Source organism: Capra hircus, chromosome 17 (assembly GCF_001704415.2).
Source record: "Capra hircus breed San Clemente chromosome 17, ASM170441v1, whole genome shotgun sequence".
NCBI lineage: Eukaryota > Metazoa > Chordata > Mammalia > Artiodactyla > Bovidae > Capra > Capra hircus.
In genome coordinates, this window is record NC_030824.1 from 18,929,768 (window position 1) to 18,943,854 (window position 14,087).

The window sequence follows — 14,087 nt, forward strand, 5'->3', positions numbered from 1 at the left end:
CTGGGTCACAAAGAGTCGGACACAGTTGAGCAACTAACACTTCCTTTTCTACAAAATAAATTGTTTGCTAAGCTATAACTTTTATATTAAGATAATTCTTAAATGGATAAAACAACTCAGTATTTTACCTTCTGTGGATATTAAAGATCCTTTGTCTTTTACTTGTTCACAAGATTTGAAACACTGTTTATATAATTACTATGAAGTCTATGAAACATTAGTTGAGTGAAAAGTACATTTAAAAATCTTTTATCAGCTGATGTGAAATACTCTAATTATACTTTAAGGCAATGTTAAAGCATGTAACAATGTGATCTACCTTGACAGTGATAATTATTATAGCTATAAAATAAGCATCACACTACAGAGGAAGTGATTTTGTGGACTTTTCTGCTGGTACAGTAGATAGGAATCTGCCTGCCAATGCAGGGGACGTGGGTTCTATCCTTGGTCTGGGAAGATCCCATATGCTGAGGAACAACTAGGTCCTTCCACCAAATCTACTGCCTCAATGCCTAGAGCCTCTGCTCCTCAATGAAGAGTATCCCCTGCTCGCTACAACCAGAGAAAGCCCACAAGCAGCAATGAAGACCCAGCACAGCCAAAAATAAATAAATAAACATTATTTTAAAAATTGTGTCAATGATTCTGACATGGCTTTCCTAATGTCAACACACATTAAACAAATTCTAAGTCATATGTGCTTACTGCTGAGGAGGTTCAAAGAAATAGGCTATGCCTTCCTGGAAGAATGCCTGCTTTTCTTTAACTTTCTGGCTGCACCCCAGTGTGCACAATCTTAGGTACCCTGACTAGGGATGGAATCCATGGCCCCTGCACTCGAAGTGTGGAATCTCAACCACTGACCACCAGGGAAATCTCAGATGTCTCTTTGAAGGCCCACTCCTCACATCCAGCTGTCTGAGCCCACGCAGACAGTAAAAAGGGCAACGTTACCACATCCTTTCACTCCAGGGAAACTGGTAAGGATCAGCATTTTCAACAAAATATACCAGTGCTTCAATTCTGGCAATAATTTCAAATGAAAGACAATAACCAATATCCTATATGGACCAATCAAAATCCTATCCAAGGCCTTAGAGAAATTTGAATAAAATCTGGTGAACTGTACCAATATCTTAATTGATATTGTACTATAGTTGTAGAAAATGCTACCACTGGGAAAACTCATGTACAAGAAATCCCTATCTATTACTCTGTATAACCTCACGAGAATCATAAAATTTACACACACAACCCTCCCTCCCCACCCCTCAGAACCAGATCCAGTTTGAGAGCTTTGCTACCGAATTAGGGACCATAAACCAGGCTTATGGACAAAATCTGGCCTGATCTTATGCTTAACAACAGTTTAAGGAAGGGAGGGAGAAAGTAGCTTAGAAAGGAAGGGAAAAAAATTCACAAAGAAGAGTCAGCAGAGATGATACACGCCCTGGCAAGATCTACAGTACTGACTATCTGACCCCTCTCATAAAAAGTTCAGGATTCGTACTCTAGACAGCTTATTTACGGTTTTACCCTGCCTGTGGCATCATCATAATTGGTTTCCTTTACACAGTTACTTCTTGAACCAGGTCTTCATTTAGAGTTTGTCATTCCATAAATGTTTGCAAATAAGCAAAAAGTGCTATATACATACAATGGAGTTCAGTTCAGTCTCTCAGTCATGTTTGACTCTGCGACCCCATGAATCGCAGCACACCAGGCCTCCCTGTCCATCACCAACTCCCGGAGTCCACCCAAACCCATGTCCATTGAGTTGGTGATGCCATCCAACCATCTCATCCTCTGTCGTCCTTCTCCTCTTGCCCTCAATCTTTCCCAGCATCAGGGTCTTTTCAAATGAGTCAGCTCTTCGAATCAGGTGGCCAAAGTAATGGAGTTTCAGCTTCAACATCAGTCCTTCCAGTGAACACCTAGGACTGATCTCCTTTAGGTTGGACTGGTTGGATCTCCTTGCAGTCCAAGGGACTCTAAAGACTCTTCTCCAACACCACAGTTCAAAAGCATCACTTCTTCTGTGCTCATCTTTCTTTAGAGTCTAACCCTACTTATTTAGCTTATATGCAGAGTACATCGTGAGAAACGCTAGGCTGGAGGAAGCCCAGGCTGGAATCAACATTGCCAGGAGAAATATCAATAACCTCAGATATGCAGATGACACCACCCTTATGGCAGAAAGTGAAGAAGAACTAAAGAGCCTCTTAATGAAAGTGAAAGAGGAGAATGAAAAAGTTGGTTTAAAGCTCAACATTCAGAAAACTAAGATCATGGCATCCGGTCCCATCACTTCATGGCAAATAGATGAGGAAACAGTGGCTGACTTTATTTTTCTGGGCTCCAGAATCACTGCAGATGGTGATTGTAGCCATGAAATTAAAAGATGCTTACTCCTTGGAAGGAAAGTTATGATCAACCTAGATAGCATATTAAAAAGCAGAGACATTACTTTGCCAACAAAGGTCCGTCTAGTCAAGGCTATGGTTTTTCCAGTGGTCCTGTATGGATGTGAGAGTTCGACTATAAAGAAAGCTGAGCACAGAAGAATCGATGCTTTTGAACTGTGGTGTTAGAGAAGACTCACAAAAAGGAATAAAGAACTGACACAGGTTACAACATGGATGAACACTGAAAACATATGCTGAGTGAAAGAAGCCATACATAAATATCATATGTTGCATGAGTCCATTTATACGAGGTACCAAGATATGCAAATTTATAGACAGAAAAGAGATGAGAGGTTATCAGAGGCTGGAGGAGTTGTGTAATGGTGATGGCTGGACAGCACTATGAATATAATCAATGCCACTAAATCGTACACTTTAAAATGGCAAGTTTGTTATGTATTTTACCCTAACTTTAAAAAATTCTGTAATATGCCAGAAATCATTAAATTATACACTTAAGTGAGTGAACTGTACAGTATGTGAATTACGTCTCAATAAAGCTGTTAAAGAAAAAAAAAAAATTAAAAAGAATTCAAAAGAAAATAAATATTAAAGGCAAGTAAAGATCTAAAGTGTGGATAAGAGGAGTCGTAGTAATGGAGAAATTCAAGGAAGAAAATACTAAAAATTTTACAAATAAAAATAATTCAAACACTTTCTAAAATAAAGATCTGAAACTACACATTAAAAGAGCATACCACCTACCTAAGAATACTGACCAAGAATGACTAACACAAGATAAACTCTAATAAAATGACCAAACTTTAAAGAATCCTTCGTACATACAGGCACAAAAGAACAATTAAATATAAAAGGGAAAGGAAATTAGAACACCATCAAACTCTCTATCTCAGAAGAGTAAACAGCAGCATCTTAATAAGATATTCAAGAAAAGAAAATGTGAAATAATAGACTTCATGTCTGGTAAAACTGTTATTACCTATAGAACTAAGATTAATTAAGGGTAAAAAGAAAAGTATACTATATCATTGTCAGATGCCGACATGTAGAAATAGTATAACTATTCTTTAAATAGAATGGGGGAAGGTATATGCAAATAAGTTATTTTAAAAAAGTATTTTCAGGAATACTGGGATAGAGTGCCTGTAATATTTTACCATCCTGTGTGCCCTGAAGCACAAGAATTATTGGTGTGGAAGAAAGAAGACTGAAGTATCAGAGAAAAGGTGAAACTAAAATTCCATAGTTTTAATCAGGACAAATAAATTATGCACTCATCTGTGTACATGTGTATGTCTACTGTAAATTACATATACACACACTCTCTCTCCCCTTAACTCCGTCCACATGCAAATACTAAACTGATGACAGTAGTTACATTAGTAACTGAAAACTGAATCTTGAAGACATAAAGCATTATTATGACTAAAGAAGGTCACTCACTATATTATGGTGTAAACAGTTCAATTTACTAAGAATATGCAATTTGGGGGGGCCATGCTGAGTGGTAAGCAGAATCTCAGTTTCTTGACCAAGGATAGAACCCATGCCCCCTGCAGTGGAAACATGAAGTCTTAACCACTGGACTGCCAGGGAAGTCCTCAAATATGTAATAATTTAAAACTTGCATTTAATAATACTCCTCAAAAACTATTAAAAATATATCACACTTACAATGATAAATTATCATAATAGAGAAAGCTAAATACAGCTGGAAAATCAGTACAAAGCAAACATAATTACAATGCTGGCAATGAAAACAGGTTATCTTAACAATTAACATTTAAAGGAAATAAGTCTTACTTGCAATGACAAATAAAAGCCATCATCTGGTCCTGTCAGCTCAGCCCAAATTTTGGTAGCTTCCTCCCAGGACATTCCCCTCTCCACACTTATCTGTAAAAAAAACAGTAATGAAATTTAAATTAAACTCACTTCTTAGGAAGTCTATCAGAAAAGCACGCTATATTTGAATGTGCACATTTTACAGACTTACTGTGTATAATTCTACATGGCCAGATGTTGAATATCCTGGAGTCAGAAACTTCTTAACATCACTTTTCCTCACTTTTTCATCTCCAGAACCAAGATCTTGAATAAGAAAAAGCAACATATAAGTATAAAAAAAATTATCAGGAATACACATGACATTTTAAAAATTTCCCAACTTACCTAAGATCCCCATATCATATCTTCCATTTTTTTTGGCATTTTGAACGACTGCAGTAAGTGTGTCAGCAAAATACTGAAATAGTGCATTCTGTTGATGCACTTCCATGCCCAAAATTCTGTTTAAGAATTTTCCTATGTTGTTATAATCTGCAATGACAAGATTTTATGAACGATTTAAGGCATTCAAATGGCAATTTAACAAGTTTATTCATCTCAGCCTAGTTCAAGTCTCACTTTCTTCTCCAAAGTCTTCCCTCACAATTCTTGGACTGTTTCCAGAATGGGCCTATACTTTGACTGCTTCTACCTCTAGCTATTAATACATCTATACTATGTGGTCAAAAGATGTTTGCCAAATTAGATTTTTGCATCTTCAACTTCACTTACTGAAAATATGAATACAATTTAGCACATAAGAATGCTTTCCAACATTAAGTCATAACTTGTAAAGTTATTAAGTGCCAGAAGTCAGTGAAGCTCAACTTTTGCTGCGCAAGTAGAACTCTAGGCCTAGAGCTCTGGAAAACCACTACTGCCTGAGCTCCTGGCCTGGCTTAAGTACTTTCAAAAAGCTCAACAGTTGCTCATACCTGCAACCTACTTTGAGAATTGCTGATACATAGAAAGCAGAGAATAGAGGTCTAATTTTTTGAATAAACATAGTAGCAGGAATTCTTTGTGAACACTAAGTACTGAAAGACAGACCAACAGACTTGAAACTTCCCCTTCAAATTGACAAACAACAAAATGGGCTGTAATAATCAGCAACAGTTATGTACATATATGAAACTCATACTATTACCTTTATCTAGAGTAAGAATTCCTGAACGATCTTCTACATTTATTAGGCCAACTCCTATCAGTCCTTGTCGAACATCTATAATAAAACAAATTTATAAAAAAATGTTACAGCTCAAATGACTCAATGAACTGTTACCTATTAAACCAGATCACGTTTTAGCATACGTATCTTCCATAATTCCTATTAGTTGAATTAAAAGGAATGCACAGACCCTAAAGATCTTCAGGCACTTCAAAATCCTAGAACTCTTCCCTAGTGGCTCAGAGAGTAAAGCGTCTGCCGCAGTGCAGGTAGACCTGGGTTCGATCCCTGCGTCAGGAAGATCCTCTGGAGAAGGAAATGGCAACCCACTCCAGTACCTTTGCCCGGAAAATCCCATGGACAGAGAAGCCCGGTAGCCTACAGTCCATGGAGTCGCAAAGAGTCGGACACGACTGAGCTATTTCACTTTTCAACTTCACATTATACATACTGTTTTCACTAAGATGTCTTATCTTTCCAACAACAGTCTTCAGCAGTGGAGATTCTAGGCTCTCTCAAAGCTGCTCTGCTCACAGAATCAATTTTGAATACACAGTAGGATAGTGATTAAATAACTGTGTAAATAAGGAAATAATCATGTTTCCTTTCCAAACATTACCTATCAGTATTGACAAGGAGATGCAAAAGATAAGCAACAAGTATAACGGTCAACATGTTCTGAATTATGTTACTAAGAGGATGATTTGTTAAAAAAATATATATATATTGGTATCCAGGCTCCAACGCACACTTACTGAATAAGGGTTTAAAAAAGAGAAAAGGGTCAACAGGAAACATAATTATATCCTATTTACAAGTTTATTTAATTAGCTAGACTGCTACATGCTTAAAATGTTTAGATTCTGCAGGTGACATGACAACTCTGTAACCAAAGAGCTCCAATGCAAAAAATTCTCATTTTAGGAACCCATTCTATGAAGAAATTACCTGAAGAGAAGGAATTCTTCTGAATAGAAGAATAGCCGTTATAATTCCAGCACTTTGTGATGCAAAAAAAATTAAAACTACTTAAATATCAATAAAGGAATAACTGAAGAACTGTTACATAAGCTGGATGGAGAGTACTACACAACTGTTAAAAATGTGTTCATGCTATAGCTAATGACTTATAAGAGATATATGTCTGTGATATACTGAGAAAACTACTTTGCAAGTAGTATGTTTTTAAAAAGCTCTGTGTTTAGACAAACATGGACAAGGGTTTGTTAGGCTGCTCCTGTTCAAATTGTCAACATTTGTAACCTTACCAGATGAGAGTGGAAGTGGGCAGGTACTTAATGAGAGTATTGGCTCCTCATTATTCACTTTCAGATTAGTTTTCATTACTGACAGTGAATAAATAACATGTACTATTTCAGAACTAGAAGTAAATCGGTGAGTCGTTTTGACAATCCCTCCAATCACCAAACAAAAAGAAAACACGAAGGAAAGGGAAAGGGAGAAAAAGAACAGGGCCAAGGTTTTATAAGTTTTTGTTTTGTTAAATGCCATCAATGATTATAAACAGCCCTGCCAGCTGTGTCAATACGGACTACTACCAACAGTAAACACCAGTTCTTGGAAAGGACTTCCTAGTAAAAAATGCTAACTTAATAATGACAATGTTTCAAGTATCTTACATCTATTTATTCTCCAAAATACTTTCATAGTTTTCTGAACTACTGAAATCTCTCAGACTACTAATATTAATGGGGTAAAATCTATACATATAAGAATTTCTATAGCCCTATTTAGGACTTGTTTAATACAAGAATTTCCAAATATACACAAACGTAAAAAGAGAATATTATATGAACCCATACGTACCCATTATCCAGTTTTAACAACTGTTAATATATGGCCAATTTTATCAATATTTACACTCCCTACTAACCTTCACAGATTTACCCAGGTACTTAAAATTAAATGCAGAAAGTTAATTTGACGTAGTCATCTTCAATTAATCTAACAAAACCATTTTTCCTCTAGTAATCTAAAATTATACAACATGCAATAAACTCAAGAGTAAAGTCACTTTACCTGAATGAAATTTAGTAAATCTACTGCTTGTATTATAAGAGGTCAATTTAGGTGTCTGATAACCATCAATTTCTATATTTCATACATTTTATGTCCAAAGAAAACTAAAAGCAACAGCACCTCTTAGAATGGGTTTTAGTACCTTCTAACAGGTGAGACTTGTCAGTACTCATTTTCCTTTTTTATGATTATTTTTGAAAGTTACCTTTAAAGAATTCTCCAGGATAGTCTGGAGGTGGTGATACCATAGGAGAATCGAGGTTTACAATGGATTTCATGACAATTTCTAAAGCATTTCTTCCATACTGCAATAAAAAAAAACAAGACATTTAACCAGTTTCAGCATTTGGATACTCTTCAATTACATGACTAAATGAATGCTATAAAAACTACTATTGTACCAAACAGTAAAAAATAGCAGGACTCAATTACCTTTATGTAAACTTTACATGGCCTAGTGCCTCATTCACACCTTTGCACACAGCAGGCATTCAATAAATAACTTTCTTTACTACCGGGAACTCCTACTTGATTCTTCCACAAGTATTTATTATAATCCTCTTTTCCCACGGGAAAGAGATGATTATACTGCACATTGATCACCGAAGACTGAACTGCTTTCCATGTTACAGGAAGCCATGATTTTACAGCAAAATCATTAGAGGAGGCAACTTAAAAAGTTTTAAACAGTAACCATTTGACCTTTCTGTTCCTCACAGACACCATACACTGTCACAATTTTTCAGGGATACTGAGAGCTGAAATGTACCTTATTATCGAAGTTGAACCGGCTCAGATCTCTAGATTCTGTTGCTCTTCTGTCTCCATGTGTAAGTGCGCCCTATCCAAACATAAAATTTCCAATCAAGGCAGAGAAGACAAGTAACATACACCATCTTTTACACACACCTATATAACTAAAAAACTTACCAAACTCTCAAGTCTTTTAGCAACAATAGACGCAAATCTTTGTTCTCCTGCCAATTCAGAAATCAGAAAGACATATTCAGGAGCGGTAACTTGATTTGATCTATGAGTTCGTCCTGTAACGACATTAAAAAAAAAAAAAGTCACTGACTGTGTCTGCCGATACTAGTGTTCTGAGATCTGTTCCTAGCACTTAATAGTGAGCTGGTATCCTGAAAAGTAAAGAATGTGATCACCCCAACTCCCCAAAAAGGAAAAAACTGCAAACAATGACTTGAACAGCATTTGTATTCAGAGTAACACTCCTCACTGCAAGAGAACAAAAACTCCCATAAAACTGTTAAGTGATAATCGCATTGTTAAGTCTATCCGTTTGGTTGACCACAGTGTTGCTGATGCACAGCTGCTCTGGATTCTCAGAAAAAAACTTTTTTAATTTTTCTTTTCTATTTTTTAAAATTGCCAGGTCATGGGACATGAAGATGGAGGGGAAGGGAGGAGCAATGTGCCCTCACTCAAGCCACTGGTGGCTGAAAAGGACATCAAGTGGCAGCTGCTGACAAAGGTAATGTACATCCCCAGAGGTCTGCAAGAAGGATATTCCTAAGGAGCCAGGAAGCCCTACTGCAGGTCTTTTACAGCTTTTATGACTAAGAAAGACAGTTATGATGTACTCTATACTTTAAGGTACATGCAATACCAAAGTATCTCCAAAACTGACACATGCGTCGAGTTTTACTATGTCCAATATTAAAGCGTTTTCCCCAATGAAGTGAAATTCAGTGCAGGACTTACCAAACTGCTGAATCGCTCTATCAGCACTCCATGGTAATTCCAGAGTCATATGAACTCTTCGCCTTTGATTTTTAGCTCTTCTATCCGCTTGTAATGAAATACCTGAGCTGGCAGCTTCTGAGATGATAGCAATATTCTGTATCAAGTCGAAGGAGAAAAAATAAAAGATCACTTTCGCATAAAGACAAGCAGGAAAACATCCACCACTACGTATTCTTCTTAAATTAGAGAACCCTTCATTTTAGCTGTGCATGGTTACAAGAACACTCAAAATCAAGACTACATTTCCAGTCTCCCTTACAGCTAAGTGTGGGCACACTCCACCCAGCAGGTCACATGGACAATGTCCAGGAAATGTCCCTAATTGAAGATATGTCTTCCTCTTTTTTCCTCTCTGCTGGCTGAAACACAGAGGCATAATGACTGAATGTGAAATAGCTGTCATGGAATATGGAGGTTAACCTGGAAATGCAAGTCTGCATATAAAGTACCAAGACAGAAGCAACCTAGTCTTCAAGGGGTCATGCCAGTGCTGTTCTACCTAACAAAATTTCTAAATGAGAAAAACGAACTTCCACTTTAAGTCATTGTGATAGTGGGTTTTCTGTCACTTAACAGCCAAACCTGATCCCAACTAATACATAATTCCTAATGGACATGGGCCTAAATTACTAGTGAAACAAATACATAAAATAATTGATAATACCTATACCTACAATCTTTAAAATATATAACAAGAGCTTTGCTGCTGCTGCTGCTAAGTCATCTCAGACTCTGTGCGACCCCACAGAAGGCAACCCAACAGGCTCCACTGTCCCTGGGATTCTCTAGGCAAGAATACTGGAGTGGGTTGTCATTTCCTTCTCCAATACATGAAAGTGAAAAGTGAAAACTGAAAAGTGAAAGTGAAGTCGCTCAGTCGTGTCAGACTCTTAGCGACCCCACGGACTGTAGCCTACCAGGCTCCTCCGTCCATAGGATTCTCCAGGCAAGAGTACTGGAGTGGGCTGCCATTGCCTTCTCCAGAACAAGAGCTTTAAATACACTTAAAAGATAACTTTGATAATGGTAATAACTATCATCTATTTTCCACTTGCAGAAGCAAAAGAATTTTTTTTAATATAAAGCAAAATGTGGATAAACATATAAGATTTTATTCTACCCCTTTCAAATTAAGGAATGAGGCTGAAGTGTTACACCTACCTATTTTTTAGCAAACTCATCAGCAAACGCTTATGAGCAATTCCAGCTGGATGGAGGAAGAACTGATCTGAGACTCTTACAATTCATGAAGTTTACTTAACAATAAGAGCATACAGAAAGGGCCTCTGAAGGCAACCACAACCTCTGCAGTCATTAAATAAGCAAGTGTAATCTACATTCATTCAGAGTAAATCATCCTAATAGAACATAGCAGAGCAAGATAAAAAACAGCAAAACTAAAGAATCCTAGTCATCTAGACATGCTTTAATATCTCCAGATTCAAAATTACACTGACACTCAAGTAAGCATTAGACGTATGACCACTAATATGACCTGAAAGAACGTGATATATTAATATTCTGATTAAAGACTTCAAAAGGCCCCAAAACTATCAAGAGCTGCATCTTATTCTGTGCATGACACTTACCGCATTCAACTTACAAGAAAATAATGAAAACATGTAAAATGTTCAGTAATTACTAGTAGCTTAAAAAAAAAATTCAATATACATGATTTATATTAAAAGAAAAAAACCTGAAGATTAACTGAAATGTATGGGCATAATTCTTTTCACCAAAACGCATCCTAGAAAAACATACCTTATCTCCATCCATAAATCTTTGTTTTTCTGTAATATTTAGTATTTCCACAGGAACATCAAGTTCAGATCTTGACTCATAAGATATGCTTCCATCATCATTGCTTACAACCCTCCCCTTGCGGCCAGTCATCTGCAAAGTGAAACGATGTCGCTCACAATTAAGGCATCTGACTATGGTGCTGGAAGCTCAGGACTCCCGCTGGAGAAACACGGTGAAGTGAAAGGGAGAAGGGAGCCAATGTGCAGTGGGCGTCCTCTCCCATGCCACGTGCCGGCGGGGGAGAGGAAACCCTGCAACACAAAGCCTGGCTCTCAAAGTCCAAATTCAGTGGAGAAAGCCGACACATGGCAATGGCAGCAACGGCTGTGTGACAGGGGCAGTAACAGAGACCTGAGTCTTGGGGCAGACACTCAAGACACTAGGGGAAGGAACTCACTTGCTCTAGGATGACTAACAACTAGAGTAGAACAAGGGTTCTCAGATCTCAGAGAGGATATTAGAGAATTTTATGAGGAAACAATGTATTATTCATTCTAAAGGGTTTGTAAGTGGCAAAAAAAGAAAATTACCTAGGACATAATCAACCGTGTTCAAGTCATATTTACCTCAGCAACATTTTCAGGGCCACCAAGTTCATCAATAAGTTCATCCAGGGTATTAGGAGGGAGGTCTTCAGCTAATTTTTCTAGTTTATCTAGTAGGTCTTTCTTCATCTGTTGGGCCCTTTCCACGGCATCCTGACTTGTTATAAGGCTACTGTTGCTGTTGGTGTTACTGTTAGCTAGATAAAGTACATGTGTTAAAAATCAGTACAGTTTAAATATTTGTTTTGTTTGAAAGTACATTTCACAGACAAAGCAAGCATCCACGTGGTTACCTGGTGCACTGTTAGGAGCAGGTGAAATAACTGGTGTAGAAGAAAAACTAGGTCGTTTTGATCCAAGACCTGATGCTAGTAAGGCACTTTGAATAGAGTCTGGATCTATACTTTTCCTTTTTTTTTTATCTTTGTTTTTCTTATGATCTTTTCTGATTAACCAGGGATCTGAAAGTTAAGGAAAGACATAAACCATCTGTTAACACAAGTGCAGAATTTTCAAAGGAAACTACCATTGAGTTTTTTTGTATTGCTGACCAACAACTTATAAACCACTAACTATAGCAGTCCAGTACATCCATACACCATGAGGTAAATGCCATGGTTTGAGGTTAAACATAATTGAACAAAATTGACATCACGACCTTTCATAAATGAGCTCAACTGCCAGAAGACAAGACAAGCTTGGAGCTCCCACAAAGCAAAGATTAGAATGTCTGATAATTTTTACAGGAAAAGAAAAGGTTTTAGTACAATATCCCATTTCAAATACACAGAAATAAGGACCCTTTCATTTATATTTAAAATATTAAAGAACTTACCATCTTCATCATCCTCACTAGACTCATCTCTGAATGGGTTGAAATCATCATCATCTCCAGAACTCATGTTTTTAGAGCTCTCATAGTCACTTTCTTCATTATCAGAGGCATCAGATTCACTTCCACTATCATCAGAACTGCTACCAGTAAGGCCACCTATTTTACGTGCTTTTTTGGCTTCTCGATTTATTTCTTCACCTGCCCACCAAACCCAAACAAGAGTCAAAATGCACTGTGGTAAAAATTAGGAAATTATATTTAGTTCATAAGCTAATACAGTTAATTAATTCAAAAAAGAACTACAGAAGAAAAGTATTTGCGTAAGTATACAAGAACAAGAGGGGAAGGCACCCCATTCTACTACTCTTGCCTAGAGAATCCCATGGACAGGAGCCTGGCAGGCTGCACAGGCTTCCACAGGGTTGCACAGAGTCAAACATGACTGAATCGACTAAGCAGCAGCAGCAGCATACAAGAACAATGAAAAATCCATGAACAATTATAGCCTTTTGAACTTCTGTAAAAGATCAGGTTATATACAACTATTTTTAGGAGAAATTATGTACATAAGTATAAACTCAAGACAGCCTTCAAATGCACAAGTTTCAAAATTCAGGAAAACAAAGATGAAATAATCTCTGGCATTGTCAGAATGTGCATATCAGGTTGAGAGACAAGGCCTAATAATTACAAGTTTTTAAACTACTTAAATACTTTATGGAATACTACCAAAAAAAATCTACAAAACTGCATTTTTAAAAGTTAAACAAGGTGCTAATCGGAATTATCTTACTGGAAATTCAAAGAAGATATCTAGAGTAATCAAAACTGACAAGAACATTAAAAAGGTTCACATACTAATGAAATGGTGAGAAGATAATTCAGAAAAGGGAAACATGACCATCCACTGACCACTCTAATAGGTCACAGACTCTAGGCCACAGCATTACTTTATGTGTCAACAAAATAAAAAATAATGCCAATTACAACAGCCAACCTGCTTTCAGACATACTAAAAATATAAGGGAAAAAGCATTTCTTGCAACAGATGAAAACTTAAGGTAAAAGTGTCAGGCACTGTGTTTAGAACACACAGCATCATGTATGTTCTTATCAGCATTTTAGAGAGAGCCTGAGATGTTAACTTCTAAAAGGCAAAGAGCTTGGTAAGCACCTAAACACAAATCCAACTTTGCAATTTTTATAAAATGTCTAACAAACATAAATGAGTGTATGCCTAATAATTAATAAACTAACAAAAGTCTCTTTAAAGAAGACTATATAAACACACGGGCTTCCCAGGTGGCTCAGTAGGTAAAGAATCTGCTGCAATGCAGGAGACGTGGGTTTGATTCCTGGGTCAGGAAGATGGCCTGGAGGAAGGCATGGCAACTCACTCCAGTATTCCTGCCGGGAGAATCCCCATGGACAGGGGAGCCTGGCAGGTTACAGTCCATAGGACTGCAAAGAATCAGATACGACTGAAGCGACTGAGCAAGCGCGCATATGCACACACACACTCTCCCACACCCACACACACAGCATCAACAACAAAGGTCCAGATTTTGGTTCCCCATTTATCATCCAGTAGTTGTGTGAACCTACGGATAGCGCCTGACCTTCCTGTGCCTTAATTTCCTGTCTATAAAACTGAAAAAATAAAGCCTTTCATATGG

At 37.3% G+C, this 14,087-nt stretch overlaps 1 protein-coding gene across 3 annotated transcripts in view; it reads right to left on the minus strand.

Annotated features, from left to right (window-relative positions):
• The window catches only part of SBNO1 (strawberry notch homolog 1), a 56,645-nt gene that overhangs the window by 10,965 nt on the left and 31,593 nt on the right, over positions 1-14,087 (minus strand). For all 3 annotated transcript variants that reach the window (XM_005691365.3, XM_005691367.3, XM_018061358.1), the window contains exons 17-28: positions 12,412-12,609; positions 11,870-12,037; positions 11,598-11,773; positions 10,990-11,121; positions 9,187-9,322; positions 8,395-8,507; positions 8,234-8,305; positions 7,670-7,769; positions 5,404-5,478; positions 4,602-4,748; positions 4,426-4,520; positions 4,233-4,325 (exon numbers count right to left, since the gene is read on the minus strand). In XM_005691365.3, coding sequence (XP_005691422.1) covers positions 4,233-4,325; positions 4,426-4,520; positions 4,602-4,748; positions 5,404-5,478; positions 7,670-7,769; positions 8,234-8,305; positions 8,395-8,507; positions 9,187-9,322; positions 10,990-11,121; positions 11,598-11,773; positions 11,870-12,037; positions 12,412-12,609 — 1,505 coding nt within the window. The remainder of the gene's footprint in view (positions 1-4,232; positions 4,326-4,425; positions 4,521-4,601; positions 4,749-5,403; positions 5,479-7,669; positions 7,770-8,233; positions 8,306-8,394; positions 8,508-9,186; positions 9,323-10,989; positions 11,122-11,597; positions 11,774-11,869; positions 12,038-12,411; positions 12,610-14,087) is intronic.